This window comes from Mycena indigotica, assembly GCF_014461135.1.
Source record: "Mycena indigotica strain 171206Taipei chromosome Unknown Mind.scaff0003, whole genome shotgun sequence".
Taxonomy (NCBI): Eukaryota; Fungi; Basidiomycota; class Agaricomycetes; order Agaricales; family Mycenaceae; genus Mycena; species Mycena indigotica.
The window spans coordinates 2,944,300-2,964,786 of NW_023503002.1; the positions used below are offsets into that span (position 1 = coordinate 2,944,300).

The 20,487-nt window shown below is 51.1% G+C and overlaps 7 protein-coding genes across 7 annotated transcripts; 4 read left to right on the forward strand and 3 right to left on the reverse strand.

Moving 5' to 3' along the window:
* Positions 1–61: 61 nt before the first annotated feature.
* On the reverse strand, positions 62–1,548 carry MIND_00368000 (OTU domain-containing protein; the record flags this gene model as incomplete). Its single annotated transcript, XM_037360519.1, has 2 exons — positions 62–1,074; positions 1,125–1,548. 2 exons carry the CDS (start codon positions 1,546–1,548, stop codon positions 62–64), a joined length of 1,437 nt encoding a protein of 478 aa, XP_037223404.1.
* Positions 1,549–1,760: 212 nt separating this feature from the next.
* Positions 1,761–3,858, forward strand: MIND_00368100 (OTU domain-containing protein; the record flags this gene model as incomplete). Its single annotated transcript, XM_037360520.1, has 5 exons — positions 1,761–1,902; positions 1,950–1,984; positions 2,037–2,295; positions 2,346–2,571; positions 2,826–3,858. Exons 1-5 carry the CDS (start codon positions 1,866–1,868, stop codon positions 3,856–3,858), a joined length of 1,590 nt encoding a protein of 529 aa, XP_037223405.1. The 5' UTR covers positions 1,761–1,865.
* A 1,198-nt stretch (positions 3,859–5,056) lies between these two features.
* Positions 5,057–6,675, forward strand: MIND_00368200 (C6 transcriptional factoral factor; the record flags this gene model as incomplete). The annotated part of the gene is made up of 4 exons (XM_037360521.1): positions 5,057–5,312; positions 5,364–5,394; positions 5,442–5,513; positions 5,565–6,675. The coding sequence occupies 4 exons, from the start codon at positions 5,057–5,059 to the stop codon at positions 6,673–6,675; spliced, it is 1,470 nt and encodes a 489-aa protein (XP_037223406.1).
* Positions 6,676–7,953: 1,278 nt separating this feature from the next.
* On the forward strand, positions 7,954–9,985 carry MIND_00368300 (uncharacterized protein; the record flags this gene model as incomplete). Its single annotated transcript, XM_037360522.1, has 9 exons — positions 7,954–8,028; positions 8,078–8,177; positions 8,225–8,337; positions 8,384–8,521; positions 8,571–8,786; positions 8,843–8,976; positions 9,023–9,447; positions 9,500–9,915; positions 9,968–9,985. Exons 1-9 carry the CDS (start codon positions 7,972–7,974, stop codon positions 9,983–9,985), a joined length of 1,617 nt encoding a protein of 538 aa, XP_037223407.1. The 5' UTR covers positions 7,954–7,971.
* Positions 9,986–11,156: 1,171 nt separating this feature from the next.
* Positions 11,157–12,488, reverse strand: MIND_00368400 (uncharacterized protein; the record flags this gene model as incomplete). The annotated part of the gene is made up of 9 exons (XM_037360523.1): positions 11,157–11,172; positions 11,225–11,332; positions 11,378–11,506; positions 11,554–11,710; positions 11,757–11,872; positions 11,927–12,006; positions 12,056–12,097; positions 12,148–12,349; positions 12,400–12,488. 9 exons carry the CDS (start codon positions 12,486–12,488, stop codon positions 11,157–11,159), a joined length of 939 nt encoding a protein of 312 aa, XP_037223408.1.
* A 909-nt stretch (positions 12,489–13,397) lies between these two features.
* On the forward strand, positions 13,398–15,172 carry MIND_00368500 (Carboxypeptidase; the record flags this gene model as incomplete). The annotated part of the gene is made up of 7 exons (XM_037360524.1): positions 13,398–13,599; positions 13,648–13,711; positions 13,766–13,832; positions 13,886–14,065; positions 14,120–14,221; positions 14,272–15,039; positions 15,086–15,172. The coding sequence occupies 7 exons, from the start codon at positions 13,398–13,400 to the stop codon at positions 15,170–15,172; spliced, it is 1,470 nt and encodes a 489-aa protein (XP_037223409.1).
* Positions 15,173–15,301: 129 nt separating this feature from the next.
* MIND_00368600 (uncharacterized protein) lies at positions 15,302–16,003 on the reverse strand (the record flags this gene model as incomplete). Its single annotated transcript, XM_037360525.1, has 2 exons — positions 15,302–15,786; positions 15,832–16,003. 2 exons carry the CDS (start codon positions 16,001–16,003, stop codon positions 15,302–15,304), a joined length of 657 nt encoding a protein of 218 aa, XP_037223410.1.
* Between the last annotated feature and the right edge of the window lie 4,484 nt (positions 16,004–20,487).

Consider the following 20,487-nt stretch of genomic DNA (forward strand, 5'->3'; position numbering starts at 1 on the left):
ATATGCTAAGAGAATACGATCTGATACGGTAGGCGAATGCAAAAAGAAGGGATGGTAACGGTCAGCCGACGAGCGCCTTCAAGACACTCCTCAGCGGAAGTAATGCAATATATAGAGGCAATAAAATGAGCTGCAACGGCGCGAGCGCGAGGTTGGATATTATATCCAACACTGGTTGTAGCTGGCTTCCTGGGACAGCTTTGGAGACTGGTTTCACATGCTCAACTCTATAGCTTGCACGGATGGGGAAAGAAGCGGGCATGGTTTCGCTTTCTTCTGGAATTGGTGCAAGTCCCAAAGGAGTACGGATTTTCGATGAAGAGGGCGACAGTGGAGGAGCGGCAGATGATTGTGGACTGGGAACTGCTTGGGTTGGTGATATCAACCAGGACAAAAACGGTGGTCGAATTGGGGCAGGGACGAATATGGTGTTTGTTGTTGCACCGGCTTGTTGTTGACTATTATTTTGGGCCTTCCGGCCCGCTCGAAGACGACCGACGCGACGTTCCAGTCTATGGACACCATCTTCGAGAAGGGGAATCAGTTCTGAATGCGAGGAGACGAGAACTGTGAGAGCGTCAAGACGGTTAATGAGAGTGTTCATGTGGGGATTTGATGCGGCTTTGTCTTTCCGTGGTAAATTCTGAGAGAGGGCGTCAAGACGATTACTCAAGAGAGCAACCTCGGCGCGGAGGGAAACGAGCTCAATTGATTGTTCACCATTGCCATTCTCGATTGGCCCAGTGTGGATACGGGTATGAAGCGTGCTGGTGCGAGTGGTGATCAACGAAACAAGCTCACGAAGGGGGCGAAAAGCTGTAAGGAGGGCAAAGATGGAGGTAGAAAACCACGAAATTGGCTGGCGCTGGGTTGGAGAGGAAGAATATGGAGCTGTTGAAGTCAAGGTGCGTAATAAAACCACACCAAGTGCTGGTGCGACGAGACAGACAAAAAGAAGGAAAAGTTCAAGCCGACGAAGTTCGCTACGCGCTTCGTTGGTAGTTGGATGATTCAGAGTTATCGGTGAGGAAAGGGAACGACGAGGTCGGGCATTGCGGTAAAGAGTCCAAGGTGCTACATGATTTACAAGTCAATCCCAGTTAAAAGAAAGCGGTTACACGCACTTTCAACGAGTTGGTGAAGGTAGAACATCAGGAGGAGAAGCAGCGCAATATCCTTCAGTTGGTCTCCACCTGTGAGCCAGTTGCCAAACGAAGCTGCCAAAGGAAGTAGAACGGGAAGCGAAGGCTTGTACCATGGACGGTGATGGTACTCTTCTATCTCATCCTCGCTTTCATTGCCTGCATCTGGCAGCGCAGCTTGTTCCTCGTCACCCTCATCGTCAGCATATTGCTCCGTCTCTGTATCGTTTTCTTCTTCTACAAGAGAGGTCGGTGGCGACGGTAAAGTCTCATCAGCCTCCTGGTCGGTGGACTCGTCTGGCCTTATAGTGCTGGAGGCCGTAGAAGAAGAACGCCGATTGTTGAGAGTATGGGTTCTACGACGAAGCGGTGTTGCGGAAGTTGAAGCTCGCGAACTGCTTGCCATTGACTGGTCTGCTAATGACGACACGATTAGGGGGGGGCATTCGGCATTTTGGGGTGATTTTACGCGTACAAGGTCAGAAATTCCTGCTCAGGCAAGTGTCAATTTCTGGGCTACTACCTGCAATAAGGTTCGAATGAGGGCAGGTAAGCGAGGTGTGCGTGACAGAATGATATGATTACATCAGATAGGTTTAAACTCCGATCTTCTGAACCATCATCTTCCCCGTCCCAAACCCCGAGCCTCTTATATCAGCAACCTACCCTCTCTCATCGACGCTTGTACGATCCACCGACGAAAACACTGCCATCAGCTCTGAGATGGGTAAGAATAATGCCAAAAAGACGCAAACAACGTGTTAGTTGTTGTTGTTGACCACGGCCACCACTGACGCAGCCCAACAGTGCGCTCACAGAGAACACGGTCAAGCAAGGGCCGGGTGAGTATACCGCGCGTGGGCGATAATTTCTGACATGCATTATCATGGCAAGCTCCTCAGTGACCCAGCGCACTCGACCGCCTTGCTTACCGACCAACTTCGCTCTCTTGGTCTCTATGCCGCCAACACTATCGGCGACGGCAATTGTCTTTTCCGCGCGTTGTCTGACCAGCTCTATGGGACGGCTTCACGCCATACCCAGCTTCGCAAGGACGTTTGTGATTGGATAGCACGTCACAAGACACGGTACGAGCCATTTGTTGAAGATGACAGGGGTATCGAGACGCATTTGGGATGCATGCGCCAGAATGGTATGTTTATCGTTGATTTGTCCATTGAGCCCAACGCTGAGATCCCCTAGCCACCTATGGAGGGCATCTGGAACTCTCTGCCTTTGCGCACCTGACCCGTCGCAATGTGAAGGTCATCCAACCTGGTCTCGTTTATGTCATTGAATGGGCTGGCGGCGGAGGTCCGGCATCACCCACTTCCTCGTCACCTTCATCCTCGCCGACGCGCGCAAGTGGCAAAACCGACTTCGAGCTTAGTTCAGACCTACCGTTGACTGACAGCACAATCTATGTCGCGTGAGTCCAGGCTCCTTCCCTTCCTCTCAACCCTCGTTTTATTTCCTTTGTCTCGCGACTTGATGCCTATCAGGCAGATATACGCGATTTCTTTCTCTCCCTCTCTCTCTCTGTTTCTCCAATTCAGTGCTCGCCAACGGCGAACAGTGTTTCAAGTGCGATCGCGAGCCTGCAAGAGCTTGCGTAAATTATACATGTCGCTTTCCGTCTTGTATTCTGATTGCTCCTTTGATGTCCGCTGAACTGACACCTAGTTATCACGATTGGGAGCATTTTTCCTCGGTCAGGAATTTGCGTGGGCCTCACACAGGCCTCCCTGCTGTACAGGAGACAGCACCATATCCATACCCTTCATCTCCTTCCCCATCATCTCAGGAATTGTCCAGCAAGCAGCAGTCTAAAGCCGATCTTAAAGAGCGTAAGCGTCTGGAGAAGGAGATGAAAGAGCGGGCTAGGCAGGAAAAGCGGAACGCCCATCCAGACGAGAACTCCCCACCTACTAGTATCGTGCTTCCGAAAGTGCGCTTGAAACTGTCAACCGCATCACCTAGCACAACGCCCGTGACACTCCCAAATTCCGCTGCTACGTCTTCGTCCTCTCTATCCGCGCCGCCCTCGACCCCTGAGCCCATGAAACTGCCGACTCGTGCAACCGCTCTGCTTAATGGTCGCATCCAACACAGTCCCAAGCGAAGCTTAGAGGAGGTTGATCATAGCGCATCAGATGGAGCTGCGAGTGAAGGCGAGACCTCGGGTCAGCGACACGGCAGGGAGGGTGCAAAGAGGACAAGGAGCACTTACCATCCAATGTCACGTGATGAAGATGCTGATGCCGATGGAGACATAGAGATGGATCTGGATGCCAACTCCGCATCGGACGACAATAACGACTCTGACTCTGACGAAGATGCCGAGGGCGAACCAGACCCAGATGTCGATACTTCGTCACAATACCCACCCACGAACAGTACAACAAGTAGTGGAACACCGCTTTCGCTTTCCTTGTCTCCGCCAGCCCTTTCTTCGTCTTCAAGCCTCTCGAGCTTATCGAGCATCAGCCCCAGTCCGCCTCCTGAGCCCCTCCCTATTGTCAAACCCAAACCCATGACTCGTAGACAGAGAAAAGCGCTCGGCCTTCCGAAGGCGAAGCTGTCTATGACGACGCGTTCGGCAAGCAAACTTGCTGCTGGGAAAGTTATGATACCGAGCACCGGGGATAACGGTGAGTGGCAGAGCAACGGCACGGGAAGGCTAGATGTGAGAGGGTTTCGAGAGCTGCGGATATAATTTGACGGCAGTTTCTTCTCATTTCATTTCCCATCTTTTCTCCACAAGCACGCCAACAGTCAGCATTAAACTTAAAGCACGCATCTGTCTTTCTTGGACCAATACAACAATATTGCATGACCTTGAAACCCTTGAAACATGTGTGGGTCCCAAGAGGTCTTCTACTCTGTCCACGGAGTTTGGATGCAAATCTCACATGCTGCGTCCGACGTGACCAGTAACCAACGCCTCTGATGTCGCGCCCATGCCATAGATCAACGACGGATGCTAACTGCCTTCGCGTATGAATACTTGAAAAATTCATTTTCAGTGTCATCGGCTAGTTTTCTGTGCGTTTCAAGGCACTCTTTTTTTTCATCCTTTTTGTGTAGCAGAGAAAAACAAAACAAGAAGTTTGAGCCCGATCATTCCATCCGCGTATTTAGGCTGGCATTTAACTGGCGTAGCGTCTGTCGCAACGGAGGTAGGCGGACGTGTGCTTTGGAGCTGGACAGCGGCAATAACGAAAGGGAGATCAAATTTCAAGAACTACTAGTCCGTGCGGGATTTCTGTTGGACGATGTAGTGGAGGCGAAGAGGTCGAATTTAAATCCATTTTGAGATTGTGCAACTGAAGACGGGCCGTTTACCCGGAATGCAACTCGAATATGAGCTTGAGTGGCCAGGACTAAGAAGGGGTAACTCCGGGTCATATTGGCGAGTGTCAAGGCTATGCACAGCAAATCGCGGACTGTTTGGGTTAGACCCGTCGTAGGTACCAACTGACACTAGGTGTGCTCAATTCTTAGATCCCACTTCTACTTCACTTGTAGATGTGTCGTAGAAAGGCTAACCGAGCGTTAAGCGCGGTGATATCAAACGGTGTGAGAGCCACTGAGAGGGGGCTTGATGCTGGCTTCATTTTTCAGTGTGATGATTTACTTAACAATTGGGCAAATCTCAGTCAGATTGCAGCTGGTTTATGCAAATCTATCTCACTGTACTCATAGCAGGGAAATTTGAACTAAAATTTGGCTTGCTAAGGTTCTGACACAATTTGATCGCACTGGTCGGCTGTGCTCGGCTAGCACTTCTCTGACACATCTACAAGTCAAGTAGAAGTGGGCTCAAGAATTGAGCACACCTACTGTTGGCCGAATGGTATAATAACGGGTCGGCGCCACACATAAACGAGTTCTTGTTGGGCACCCCTCGGTTCATGCAACCAGAGCGGCCACTAGGCCCACAACTGCCAAGCATTCGGACCCTTCATCCTTACCTTCCCCCACCGTCGACAATTGTTGATCCTCCATCGACATCGCAGACCGCCCTCTCGCAAACACTGGCAGTATCGGAGGTCGACTCGGATGAGCTCGATGATGGTCAAGAAAGGGAAAGGGAGCGGGAGAGAGAGCAAGACACGACAGAAGAGCCTCCAAAGAAGAAACGGCGGCGACAAGCGTTGAGCTGCACTGGTGCGTCCCCATGGAATAGTCCAAATTTAGGTTTTTGCTCATATTTCCCAGAATGCAAGAGACGAAAGATCCGCTGCGATAGGTAAAGTGGTTGACCGTCAAGATCTCCTATGTCGAACCAGCAAACAGGAAACAGCCATGTGGCCCTTGCGCGCGTCGAGGAGAACAGGAAAAGTGTCAGTGGAATCTCGTTGAACCTGCGTATGTCACGAGGCCTTCTGTATTCTTTGTTTTCTTCTTGACAGCCAACAGCACCGAAAAATACGTCCCTCGAGCTGAACATGACGCGCTTCGTGCCCGCGTTGATGCGTTGGAAGCCTATCTACAACGCATTCCACCATCAGCTCTCGTTTCTTTGCCGCCAATTCCGTCCGGTCCCCCGCTTCTGTTGCATCGAGTGCCAACTCCAGCGCCAGCAATGTCGCCTCTAGCTACTGCATCTGGTTTACCGACCCTGACCCAGTCCCAAAGACTTGCTCCATATTCTTCCCCATCAGCTGTTCAATTATCTGGGCCAGGTTACCCACCATATGTGCCAGGCCAAATCGAAAACCTTCGCCCGATATATCCTCGTTCACGGTCTGGTGCCAGTTCTCCAAGCGACCTGCGAAGGCTTGCGAGCTCACCGCTTGATATTCGACGACAAGAACAGCAACAGCAACCGTCTCGATCCTCGAGTCGACGTGGACCACCACAGCCAGCCTATACTGCTTTCCCGCCACCACCGCCCCTGTCAAGACCAGAACAGTCATTGACGACAACCGAGCCTCTTGGTTCATGGTTTACTAATCAGCCCGATGTTGGGTCGACCACAAATAGCAGTCGCGATTTTAGTGGTCAAACACGCGCCAGCGGTGAAAGCTCTGGTGGCCGGGCCAGTGGTAGTGAACCAGGCGACACAACAGAATCGGAGCTCCATCACTCGACTTACAGCCACAACTCCAGTCCTAGCACATTCGCGGCCCGATTTCCGGCCGTTGCTTGCATTTTAACAGAATCGGATCTCGAAGTCATGGATGCAGACATAGAGTCCACTCCCGAACTGCAATTTGGAGATGCCGATGTGCAGGTTTTGGTTGCCTCTCCTGTGGCTCTCCGCCGTTCAAAACGATTCTGGCCAAGTTCGAAAGTGGTCTTTGTCGATTCCATTGTCAGGATTGTCTCTCCCGAGACTACTATCTCAAGTAACCTCCTTGCTTGCCGGAAGCCCATACTCAACCAATTCCGTCAACAATCGACTGTTTCTCCCTGCCTTTCTGCCCCCGACATGCCCATTATGGTCATAGTCTGCTTTTTCGATGGCCAGGGACTGCATTTATTCTCTGTCCAAGTCCAGGTTAGCGCTATCATCTCTTGCATCTAAACACCCACACATACCACGTCCTATATGTATACCTGCTTTTTCGACCGCCTTGCTCCCATCACTCTCTCTTGGACTGAAATATTACTGCCCCACCGCGCAATTGTACTTACATCCACTCCTTTTCCGCTTCGTTCCCTTTCCCCGAGGTCGTTGCTCTTCTTGTTTGGCGCTAACTTATCATCTTGTTTCCTGGGCGACTACTTACTACTTGTCCACGGCTATCGTAGTGTACCTTCCTGTTCGATGATTTGTAGGGGGGGTGATGCATCGACTAATCGTACGTATATAGTGTGTGTAAAATATCAGCACAAAACTTCCCGACAGCCTACGGGCGACTAAACTTTGATTTGTTGTGAAATCCGACACACTAGTGCCCTTTATTTTAGCTGATTCGAGATTCGATGTGAGATGCGATTGGAAAAATAGTTCGGAGGAGTACCACGAACCTGAGAAATAAACATTTGGCGTCATGCGGCTCGTGGGCGGCCTCCCGTGGTCACCAACGGGTTCGCAGGGTCCTTGACTACGGTGAATAATCACTTAGTGCATGGCACAACCGACATTGGAACTTGATTTCAATTGCAGACTGTTCTCCGGAGTTTCTAGGTGGCAAAACCAATGAGCAACCCACAGCGATACATCACGAGCTGAGCGGTGTCATTTGCACTCCGCAGGCGGAGTTGACCTATAGTAAAGCATGCGAGTCTCAGTCTTCTTCAATTTGACTGCTCTCGAGTATTATCGGTGGACGACGATAGGTCACGCGGAGCACAAGGTGGTTACATCGGTCGTCAGAGAGCTACTAAGTTTTGCACAAATCAAAGAGATATGTAGTTTCGTCGTAACCGAAGCTTCGATCTGTGACAGCGTCGGCGTAGAATATTTCAGTGATATGTCCACGATAGCACTGTGGTGGTGGTGGTAAACGACTTGTAATTGAGCATTTTAGGACTATTTTGGCCTTGTGTAGTCCATCATCTTGGCAGAAGTGATAGCACTACACAGGACAGTGAATTGTGCTGTTGTCGAGATGGATGGAGCCTTCCTATTTTCCTCTTGAATTTTTGCTCAGGAACCACTGAACCAGTCGCATCACGAAGGAGGCTGAGTTCAGAAGCACACTGTTTTCTCGGCTCTGTAGGCGGTATGTGATTTTGCAATGTGAGGAACGATCGTGGACCGCATTTTTAGCTAAGGAGTTTGCGACCCAAAAGTTTCAAGTTGGTGGTTGCTGAGAAAGTGTGTCACCATCTCACGTGAGTGTGACCATTTGCTGACCGTCAACTTTTTTACACGATGGCGGCGATTCACGACCAGTTCGATACCATCCTCATCCTTGATTTTGGATCGCAAGTCAGCATGTCTTCTCCACAAGAGGACCTGTTGAACACACTGCCAATAGTACAGCCATTTGATAACGCGACGCTGTCGAGAACACAACGTCTACGCGGAACTCTTGCCTTGCACAACTCAGATCAAGGACGTTAAGTTCAAACCAAAAGGTAACGATTCGACCGTTTCCTCACTTCTTCCTCTTATCTGTAATCAGGAATAATCCTTTCGGGCTCACCCTATTCAGTGTACGATAAAGATTCGCCTCATGTCGATCCTGCTGTGTTCGACCTGGGCGTTCCGATCCTTGGGATATGTTATGGCCTACAGGTGTGCAAAACCTTTCTACCAGTTTTCCTGTGGCTTACAAGGGCAGGAAATGGCCTGGCAGCTGAAAGGCACTGTCGACAAGTGTGATCACCGTGAATACGGGTTCGCTCATCTTAAAATAACCAAAATCGGCAGCAGTTCTTCTGTCGATGCGCTTTTCGACGGTCTAGGGGACGAAATGCAGGTGTGTTATTGCCCAAGGAAAACTTAACCCTAACCCTAGAACTGGTCAGGTATGGATGTCGCATGGTGATCAACTGTCTGCTCCCCCGCCAGGGTTCCATGTTATTGGGGTAACTGCAACGGCTCCCTATGCAGCCCTTGCGCACGACTCCAAGCCGTTTTATGGCATACAATTCCACCCCGAAGTTACCCATTCACCGAGAGGGAAAGAAGTCATCGGCAAATTCATCCTGGACATCTGCGGATGCCAACAACACTGGACAATGGCGAGTAAAACTCTTCAGCACTGAATGCGTTGGTCTAACATCAATTCCGTACCTAGGAGGAGTTCATCGGCAAGGAGATTGCGCGCATACGAGAGATTTGTGGGCCTACAGGACGTGTTGTTGGCGCCGTAAGTGGCGGGGTGGACAGCACTGTAGCTGCGAAGCTAATGCATGAGGCTATCGGGGATAGGTGCGTCTGATACTCTTTCTTTGCTACCTAACGTATTGATATGTAGATTTCATGCCATCATGGTTGATAACGGTGTGCTGCGTCTCAACGAGGCAAAACAAGTCTACGAGATGCTCAACAAGGATCTGGGTGTCAACCTTACCGTTGTTGACGCCTCCGATCTCTTCCTCTCCCGATTAGATGGCGTTGAAGACCCGGAACAGAAACGCAAGATTATTGGCAACACGTTCATCAATGTCTTTGAAGCCAAGGCAGCAGAGATCGAAGCCCAAGCAGAGGCGGAGGAAGCAGCTGGTGCTGCTGCGAAAGGCCGCGTGGAATGGCTCTTGCAGGGCACACTATACCCGGATGTCATTGAAAGCATCAGCTTCAAAGGGCCGAGCGCGACGATCAAAACCCACCACAATGTCGGTGGATTGCTGAAGGACATGAAGCTGAAGCTTATCGAGCCTTTACGCGAATTATTCAAGGGTTAGTTCTGTTGTTGTCTTTGTAGCGACATTCTGACTGTTGCTCTCCGAAGACGAAGTCCGTGCCCTTGGTCGTTTACTTTCCATTCCGGCCCCACTCGTTCAACGACACCCATTCCCTGGCCCAGGTCTCGCTATCCGCATCCTGGGGCAAGTAACACGAGAGCAGGTCAAAATCCTCCAACTGGCCGACAGCATCTACATTGAAGAGATCCGCAAGGCTGGCCTCTATGATCAAATCTCTCAAGCGTTTGCGGTTCTATTACCCGTAAGGGCAGTCGGTGTTATGGGGGACGCCAGGACATATGAACAAGTCATCGCTTTGCGTGCCGTCCAAACAGAGGACTTCATGACAGCGGACTGGTATGTCTTCCCTCCAGAAATCCTCAGACGGATTTCGTCGCGCATAACAAACGAGGTGCCTGGCATCAACCGCGTAACGTATGATATCTCGTCCAAGCCACCTGCTGTACGTCGTTTCCAACTATGGAAATATATTTCCCATCTAATTCCCTGTTTAGACTGTAGAATGGCTATAAGCAAACATTTGTACCTGTATTTCGATAGACATTTTGTACTGAGCGGTGACCTCTGTGTGACACCCTTGCTTCAAACCCTGTACGATGCCGACGACGAGGCGAGTGACGCGAGCGTCGAACAACTTGCTGGGTTCAGGACTCGCTGTTTCTTCCAAGAAGTGTGTTTCTTTCTCCCTGGCATACGCTTTCAGTTACCCAATCATCGATGCAGACCCTCCCACGGCGACGTCAATATTGGCTGGAGAAAGTCAGCACAACCGAAGGCAGTCACCTGGGCCGCCTCGCCAACAGTCATACCACCAGAAGCCACTCGTCGTCGTCGCAAGATTAACCAACCACCACCTTCTCGCTCGCTCTCTCAGAATGCGCTTGCTCGACAACAAGAACAACAACGCCCAGGCCAAACTCCGGTCCCTGTAAAATCGCCATCCGCCCAACCCACTCTGTCCACATCCAACCCTCTTGAGTTTCTCGCGACTATCGCTGCAACACGGCCATATCTGGAATGTGATCGTTCTGCTGCCTGGTCTCACGTCTCTACGTTACCCTCGGAGGAGGTCACCAGCTCCATTCAACCTATCCCGACACTTGCTTCCGTTAACACCGACCGATGTGACCTTCGATACCTGGCTGCCGTCGCAGCATATCAAGCTGCCCTCGAATTTCCTCTGTCTGAACCCGTGGCTCCGTCCGACTCAAAGCCATTGAAATCAATACTCAACCTTCCGCGCCTCGTAATACGCATCCCGGGCAAGAAGCCAGGAAGTCAGGGAAGAAGGCCACTACAGCTCTATAATCATCAGTCGTAGGACGACTTTGGGGACATATATTATCTGTGTACAAACGCTTGTTTCCTTTTTTCTTTGTCTTTTCCTGTAGATGTACACACGGACGACCTTTTTTTGGCAATGGATGACAAATGTAGATCTTCTTACACTTGTCTGGTTCTCGCGCTTCTTCGAACCCCCCCACGCCTCGCGACCAGCCCTCGTCACTGGCACTTTTGACATGTTGGGCGACTCACATTAAAAAGACAAGCTCTCGAGAACACTGAGTCGCAACAGATGGCGTGTCGCTATCATTTACTTGGTATCTTATCAAGAACTTCTTTCCGTTTGCAACCATTGGATACAACAGATATATACACATCGAAAAATAATGAACGACTCAGTTATTGGCCCGGATGTCTAACATGATTAGATGAGTAACTGGTTAAAATATGAACAAGTCGCAACATACTTGGCGAAAATGTGGGCAGCGAGGCCAGCCGACGAGAATTTCCGCTGTTTGTTCCGAGTAGTGGGTTCGCATAGATCACAAGAGACTTTGAGGTGAGATGGATCGTGTCTGCGGACTTGTAAGCTTGAGAAACAGGAACACAGGAAAACGCACTCGGAAGTCTTGTGCATCTCAAGGCCGGCCAAGGTAAACATTCTACGACGGTCGGCTCCTACACATTGCCTGCAGTAGACCACGTCTTTTGGCTTGAGAGAAAACTCGTTGGGATCGATTTCTGGATGACTAGATCTTATAAGCAATAGAAGGAGGCAACAAGTATGATACGATACCTTTCGATAACGTGATCCATTATCCCAATAACGCGGAAGACTTCGTTGCAAACGGGGCAGTCTATTTCCTCCGTATTGGCAATTTCTGGACGTCGGATTCGACCACCAAGCATCGTGTTCAGCTCGGTCAGGATTTCGATTCGATTGTGAACCCAGACTGCCACTTGATCAAACAGAAGCCATAACAGGTAATCGAGACGAACCGCTCAGCGTCAAAAGGGAGAGGTCTCTGTTGAAAGTGATGAGAAGCTTTTTCAGCCTTGGGCAGTGCAAAGCGGTCTGATGTTTGATTCTTTCCATCTTGGCCATGGATCGGATACTTGAAGTGAATTTTGATATCACGCACATGACGTTTCAAGTGGCAGGTACTCACAACTCGAGATTGCGACGTAACACCACCTGGTGCTCCGTAACATAGAATGGTGCCCAGTTCAGGCTCAATTGATGCCCGAGCTGGAAGAAATTTTGAGTTCGTCTCCGAGTAACACACGGACCACATCACATTCTCAACGAGGGGGCGATCATGAGCGCGTTTCGCATATTCCTTGAATAAGATTCAGCAAGGATTCAAAGGGCTGTTTAGAACAAACATACGGCCTTCAAATCCTCAAAGCATTCGTAATGCGGGTGTTTTCCAGAAACCACGTTGTGGATCTCCCGAGTGGCAGCTTTGATCAGTCTCTGGCTCGTAACACTCTCCCCACTGCCACTGGTCGAGAGAATTTGGGGGATAGAAAACACCCAAGGGGACTTCTTCGGATATTGATACAAGTCACTAATAGGACGCGCCATATCACTAGCGATGAATGAGACTGGCTTGAGCTATGAGAGGAAGACGACACGGACTTTACAATGTTCTGGCGGCATCTCGCCTTGATGACGATTAGTTCTGTCATGTCCAGACAACTAAGTATGTCGAATATCTTACTGAGCATGAGCGGAGGCGGAGCACAAAATCAAACGGTAACGATGTCGTCAGACGGGAACACATCTAAATGAGCGGTGAGAACAGAAGAAGAGCATTGAGTTGAATTACTCACAGAGCACTCATTCTCCCCAAAAATCCATCTCGCGTAGGCGCTAGGGGAGAAATTACCCTTGGATATAGTCTGTGTCGGAGGTTCGGGCAAGGGGGGGCAAGAACTGAACGAAAATTGAAGGAAGACGTGGGTCCAGATGTTTGGATTATCGTGAATAAGATTTCGGATCGAACGAGAGGTCCTCTCTAACACTGTGAGATCAAACGGGCTGCAACCTTTTAAAATCTACAAAAACGCGCTGGGTAGTTCGAGTTGGAACCCAAGATAGCGTGTCTTTTACCTCGAGGGAGACGTCTTTTGGAAGACCTCCAAAGAAAAAGGATGAGGGTCGGGAAAGGGATCGCCAGTACACGGGTGTCATGGTGGTTCAAAAGAGAAAATGTGACTACTCTGTGACAGTGGCCCAGAGAAAGTCATCGAGTTACTGAAAGCCATTAGAGATGGAGCTGGTCTGTTTACAGTAACTTTAAGGCAATATTCTGCAATACTGTATCTTCGTGCTACTCAATCTTGAATTTCTTCTAGATCTGCGGTCACCCCTTTGCACTCATCACGGGATCGCGTTTGATTGTTGCTCTTGACTTCCTCATCAAATGCGCAGCGTGCGTAGAACCACCATAGCCAAGCCCGCCATATGGCTTGGCATGCGCTGCTGGCTATCTAACGCATGGTTCCAGCGATAACATGGCTCAACTTGGGTCAGCTCTGCCCGTCCTTGATACGTCCGATGGAGAAGCTCGAGCTCGTAACCCGATATAAAATGTCGACCATAGAGTGCACAGAAATCTTCTCAAACTCTTATCGATGCGTTTCTTCACTTGGACTGCTTCTACGTTTGTGGCTCTGCCGGTTGTTCTCGCTGGCCAGCGCAAAGGACAGTTTCCCGTCGTAGATGGCGTTATCGGCGGCGTTCGCAACAACACCGCTCAGTTGAAGGAGGCCACACTCAGCCCACTTGCAACAACCCCGGGGAAGCTAAGAGTCACGGAAAACTCTGGAATCTGTGGTTTGTCCTCTGCCTCGCACCTGAATCATCACATCCAACTCGTTGTAGAGACAACCAAGGGTGTATACCAAGCATCTGGCTACGGCGATCTTACTTCGTCGAAAAGCATCTTGTCGGCACCTTCTTCACTCTTTCTCTTGTAACCACTGGCTGACGTGTCATATAGCTTCTGGTACTTCGACGCCAGAAACAACGCGTCGACAGCACCGCTTTCACTCTGGTTCAATGGTGGTGTACGTGTCTCCTTCATGACCATATTGACCTCCACTTAACATTATATATATAGCCCGGAAGCTCCAGCATGTATGGGCTCGTGCAGGAGCTTGGGCCGTGTCGGATCACGAACAACAGCAAAAGTGTTACCTTGAACGACTTCTCATGGAACGTGAACTCAAACTTGTTGGTCATCGACCAGCCTGTCGGGGCTGGCTTTTCTCACGGGACAACATCGGTTGGAACCTCGCAGGTAAGAAGTGTTGCTACTACTTGTAGGACTGTAACCTTGCTTACATATTCACAGGCTGCTGCCGCGGATGTTTGGAGTTTCCTTCAAATATTCCTCGCTGATTCGCGTTTCTCGCGCCTCACAACAGCTGACGTCGCCATCTGGACCGAGTCTTATGCATGTTTTTCTCTGCTAATGAGAGCTCTTTGTTAAAACAACATTTCCAGGGTGGTCACTACGGACCGGCATTTGCGACATATTTCCTCTCTCAGAACTCTGCCATTGCTGCTGGAACCGTCAGTGGAGTAAAGCTCAACCTCAAGACATTGGGCATCGGCAATGGTCTCACAGACGCTATCTCCCAATACCCAGGCTATATCTCCTATGCCACGTCGAACCCATACGGCGCGCTTGTTTCTACCTCCACCATCAACCGGGCATCGAGCGCGTGGTCTTCTAGCAGCGGTTGCAAAGCACAAATAACCGCGTGTAACAACGGAGGCTCTAACTCGGTTTGCTCAGCCGCGCAAAGCTACTGCAACAACAACATTCTCAGTCCACTTGTTGGCAATCACGACATCTACTACGTTCCCGCCGGAAGCGACGACCCATACCCGGCCGATATAACCTCCTGGCTCGCCTCGGTCCGCAGCGCCATCGGTGCAGAAGTCAGCTGGGCCGAGAGCAGCGACGCTGTTTACAACAACTTCGCTTCTACCGGCGATTGGATGCGGAGCCAGCTTCCAAATCTCAACACCATTATTAACGCCGGTATTCGAGTGACTCTGTATAACGGCGATGCGGACTTCATCGTGAACTACCAGGGCGTCGAGGACATGCTGGCTGTCATGAGCAACCAGATCTCGACCACTTTCCAAAGTCAAGCCTTCGCGACCTATACTGTAAACGGGAAAAAGGCGGGGCTAGTCAAGAACGCAGGTAACTTCTCATATCTGCGTGTCAGCGGTGCGGGACATGAGGTGCCTGCGTATCAGGTATTTGCCTTGTGAGGGTTCAAATATCAAGCTGACAAATTCAAAGAATGCTCAAACTGGTTTGAAGACTGGTGAAGCTGCTTTCCAAATGTTCACGCAGACCATGGCTGGCGGTCAGCTTATTTCAACTTGAGTCTGAAAGGTTGTGTCGTGTAAAATATACAAATGTAGATTAGGGTACATCAAGGTCTTTATGGGTACAAGAAGATACGAGCCACCGCAAAATGAATGAAACCCAGAACTAATGCAAAAGATCCAATCGTTACAGCTCCCATGGGCGTCGTCTGTTGCTGGGCTGTGCGAGTGGAAGTGGTTGTGCTGCAGCTACACAAGCGAGCACTGCCAAGTCCGAGGGTGGTTGGTGCTTCGCTGGAGGTTTAGGAAGAAAGGAGGCATCAAAGGCGACGGTTGCAAGTAAGGATAATGCAGAAGGCTCTTGGACAAGCGAAATTATATCGTTGGCTTCGAAAGACACAGAAGTGGATCGGAGGGCAGGAGTACAAGGACTGGAACACGGCAACACCAAGGTAGGGTCTTCATCAGGCCTTATACGCCCGCTAATGGAGAGGAAGGGATCCAAGTATTGCTGCGTAGAGGTTATAGATTGACGTGAGAGAGTGGCGGTGGAAGGTGCACGAGACTGGAAGCGATGATTTTGAGGAACGATGACCTTGCGTGGTTGTTTCGTTAAAGAGGGCCGACGAGGAGAGAGAAGAGGAGGCGGTCGTGCAGAGTGAAGAGCAGGGCCTGATCGAAGAGTTAGTAGGGCAAGACTGTGAAAAGGAAACACACCTGTATCGTGCGCACGCCTAGCTACCTTTGCCTTCAACCTCTGCTTAGTCGGGAGTCCACGCTTAACTTGCAAAGCAACAGCGGTATCGATAGGGAAGTCCAATGCTGCCAGCGAGGCGGACGAAGAGACTGGCGAGGAATGAAGGTTGTCGTAGCGTTGAGCAAAGGACATTGTGGTTCAAGTTAAGACAAGCAAGTGAGGGGCACAAGTTGCGATGGCACAGTGAATTGTCAGATAGTTTTTCCTATATACATTATTACCAATGGCGTCGCCGAATAAAAAATCAGAGACCAGTCGAGGGCCTTCTCCGGATGGGTCGCGGGACCACTGTCGAGTATTCCGAAAAGCATGCATTAGCACGAGCCCGACCGCGAGACAACACGGGGGTATTGACCTTGCTCCGATAGCATGTCACATGTACTGCCATATGGGTTTTATCTAAACACGATGTGCCTGTAAAACTGCCTCCACTGAGTCCCCAAACATCCTCACAATCGCCTCGATCTCTTCTGTAGTTACGTTGTAAGCTGGGGCCAATAAAATCACATCCCCTTTGCTCCCATCAAGACTGGCTGTCCCGCTCATACCCATGACGATAAGTCCGTTCTCTATGGCGTGTTCCTGCACCATCATCGCAAAGCTTTTACCGCACAGGTCGTAGCTCTGCGCTTCTGTGCAGCCAAAATCGAACTCAATACCCCAAAATCCACCACCTCCTCGAATGTCAAAAGTAAATGGCGCTGCAGGAGAATTTGGGGAAAGTAAACGCTCGTTAAGCAATTTTTCTGAGTGTCAATCAGCGATTTGATGTCCAGCGATACTTTTTGACTAACCAAGGTATGCGCCTTGGACTCGAATGTTTTCGAGTAAATTCTCGGATGCGATAACCTTTTGAACAGCCAGTGCGGCAGCGCAGGACAACGGGTTCCCCTGTCACTAGAGCTTTAGGTCGCACTTGCACTGTAATACCAGTGCCCGAACCTGGTATGTATGACCGTGTTTCCAGAGACCAGAGGCATCCCGTAGACCTGTCGCAATCCGCTTCGACATCAACACCGCGCCTATCGATGCGTAGCCTCCACCAAGCCCTTTTGCAACAGCTTGAATGTCTGGCTGAACAAGCTCTGGAACATGTAACTTGACAGAGCGACGACACTCACTGCTTCACCATCGCCAAAAGACTCCCACGCATGCAGAGTTCCCATCCGCCCCATACCGCTCATAACCTCATCAAGGATGAAAAGAGCGCCATATTTTTCACAAACAGACTTCATCGCTTTGAAATAGCCCTTCGGCGCCGGCAAAACACCAGTAGATGCTCCGACAACAGTCTCCGCAACAACTGAAATAATACAGATGAGGTGGAACTCGGAGAAGATAGTAAGCCAACGCACATCCGATCACGGTGTCTGGGCCAAGTTCAATGAATTTCGCTTCTAGTTCAGCGCGCAGTCGTTCAACATATTCTTCGTCAGATTCACCAGGATGTTTGAAGCGCTTTGCGTAGGCCGGAGAAACATGATGGAAATGGTTGTCGTCTAGAATCGCAGCGTACGGTGCTCGTCGAGTGGGGTGATAAGCGAGAGAAAGCGTCGCGACGGTGTTGCCGTGGAAAGACAAGTTCCGCGCGATGAAGTTGGTCCGTTTTGGTTGACCAGTCTCATGGAAGTACTGACGCGCGAGCTTGATAACTCCCTCCATTGCTTCTGAACCTAAAATGCGCGGGGTTTATTGACGAATATTACAAAAGTGACAAGATTACCTCCAGAAGCATACCCGACCAGCTCAAAAGCGCCATTAGAAGTATCGACGAGGAGTTTTGCGAGTTCTTCGGCGGGCTGGTTTGATAATTGCATGTTGTAGACATCTGTTTTCAGGACTGAGAGGAGACAAATGGAATCGGCAGGTTCAACATACACGAGACGCGGTCAACTTGCTCATGAAGTGCCTTATTTACGGCGGGATGACCCATCCCAAGACAAGCCACAGCTGCGCCACCCATTGCGTCGAGAAGCTTTTGCCCATTCTCAAGCTCGATATAGAGACCTTGGGCAGACACAGCGACAGGGGGGATCCACGGTGTGCGATGAAGGATATGGGACGGGCGCTTTGCCTTGGATGTTGTGTTTGAAGACATGGTCAGTTTCAAGTCCTTCAGATTGCGGGGTTTATAGTCAAATCGATAACCCGAAATGAGGCCTCCACGCGTCAAGCTCGTTTACTATGGTGCCTTCGAGAAGCGTGCGGAGTCCAGAGGTCGATAGTTGAACGTTTTATTTGGGAGTAAACAGCCCACCAGGGGGTTTGGGTGAAAGTTGGCCATCAGGCATCTGCATCAATATTGCTCCAGGCAATCACATCGCTCGAGTAAACAGATAGGCACTGGTGCTGTACGAGTCACGGCCCATTGATGGGCCGGCCCCAAAACGGCCCAGTGACAAAAAAGTTGCCTTCGGGCAAAATCCAATGCGCCCTCAGGGACGAAAGATCGTGCCCGAGGGCAATATTTTATGCTCCCTCAGGCATTCAATTTCATGCCTGGAGGCACAATTTCTGTTCCCTCAGGTGCAAGTGCATTAAACCTACAGTACATTATGTTTTGCCCCTTCAGTGTAAGTTCTGGTCACTGCAGGACAGCTCATTCTTGTTCCTGTAGTGAGTTTTGTTCTTTCCCTTCAGTAGCAAATAAAAATGCCCTCAGGCCTATCATTACTTGAAGAAACTGAGATGAATTCAAGTTACTTGTAATTGTAAGGGCAACCCCGGAGGCCTGAGATCAAGGTCCTAGCAGGGGAGGATCCAAAGAGTGAATAGAAGTAAGCAAATACAAGTGAGGCTGACCTAGCAGGGGAGGATCCAAAGAGAAGAAACTCTAAGGGTCCGCCTGCTAGGTAGCGGAACTATATACTGCGCTCTTGACGCGCCAAGGTTGATCGTTGCTCCGTGCAGTATGCCTGCGCCATGTCGCAGGCCAGGTCCCAGGGGGATCGCCAGGCGGGGGCGGCGATGCGCCTGACGGAGGCGGTGATGCGATCACCGGAGTCGGAGCCGGAGTCGGACCGGAATCGGAATCGTCTCGGAGGGGCCGAAAGGGAGGTTCCCCTGACATCACCCCCCCTTTGAATGCGGCGTCCCGACGCATAGACCGGAATGGAATCGAGTCGAAGGTTGCAGAGGCGATGTGCCGTGGTTTGCCAGGGTACTTACAATAGAACTCCGCGATTTTCTCCGGGGCGAAGACGCGGTCGAAGCGGACCCACTGGTCATGCGACGCGTCGTAGCCTTTCCATCTGACGAGTAATTCAGCCGTTTATACCTCACCCTTGCGTCCAGGATTTCCTCTACTTCCCACTCCGGGACTCCGTCCTCGAGGTCCGGAGGGGGCTGGTCGTAGCCGGGGCGTCCATCGAAGGGGTCGTCTTGGGCGAGCTCCAGCTTGACGACGGGGAAGACCGGGTGGAGCTTCGAGTAGCGCGGAGGGAGGTCGAGCTTGTAGGCACCTTTGCTGATCTCCGCGACTATCTTGAATGGTCCGAGGCGGCGGTGGGAGAACTTCTCCGAGGGGCGAGTCGTCCTGATGTCAGAGGCATCCAGCCAAACACGGTCGCCAACCTTAAACTCCGGAGACGGAGTGCGTCTCCGGTCGTAGTAGCGCTTGTACTCCTCTTTGGCCTTAGTGAGCGGCCTTGGCTCGGCAACACCAGTGGCAATCCGGTCGCGGAACTCGTTTCACGGACTCCATAGCGGAACGGACTCCGGGTTCGAAGCCCATGCGGGAGTCGTCCCGTGTCCGTCATGAAGGGGACTTGTTGCGTGGAGGAGTGAACGTGGTTGTTGTAGGCGAACTCCGCGGCCGGAATCAGCTCATCCCAGTCGTCCTGCTGATAGTTGGTAAAGATCCGCAGGTACTGCTCCAGCTCCTGGTTGACGCGCTCTGTTTGACCGTCTGTCTGCGGGTGGTACGCGGTGGACGTGGCAGGCTTGATGCCGATTAGACGCCAGAGTTCTCGGGTGAAGTCCGCGATGAACTGCGAGCCGCGGTCGGAGACGTACTTCTCCGGAGTCCCGTGATGGCGCCAGACATTCCGGTAGTAGAGGCGAGCCGCCCCTACTGCGTCGACCGTGGTGTGACACTCCGAGAAGTGGGCACGCTTCCCAAGGGTGTCGACGACGACCATGATCGCGTCGTACCCATGGGCCTCCGGAAGCTCGACGATGAAGTCGACGGAGACGGTATGCCAACGCTCTGGGGGCGTTTCCGTCGGGTGCAGCTCTCCGTGGGGCAGTCTCTGCAGTGCTTTGGTGCGACAGCACAAGTCACAGGTCGCGACGTACCGGCCAATATGGCGAGACATCTGAGGCCACCAGTAGTTCCGGGAGACCAACTCCAAGGTCTTGAAGCGACCCGCGTGTCCGGCAACTTCGAGTGTCGTGGCAGAGCTCGATGATGCGTCTCCGGAGGTCCTTATCCTTAGGTACGACAATCTTCCCACGAAAGTGAAGAAGACCACCGGAGACAGCCCACTCGTCGGAGCGCGAGGAGCGGGGGCCTCGAGCTTGACCTTGGACCTTTAGGAGTTGCCGGGCCGCTAGTGCGACGGGCTCCTCCAGGTCAGGCTCACCGGAGAGGGCATCGCGGATGTCGCGAAGGAGTT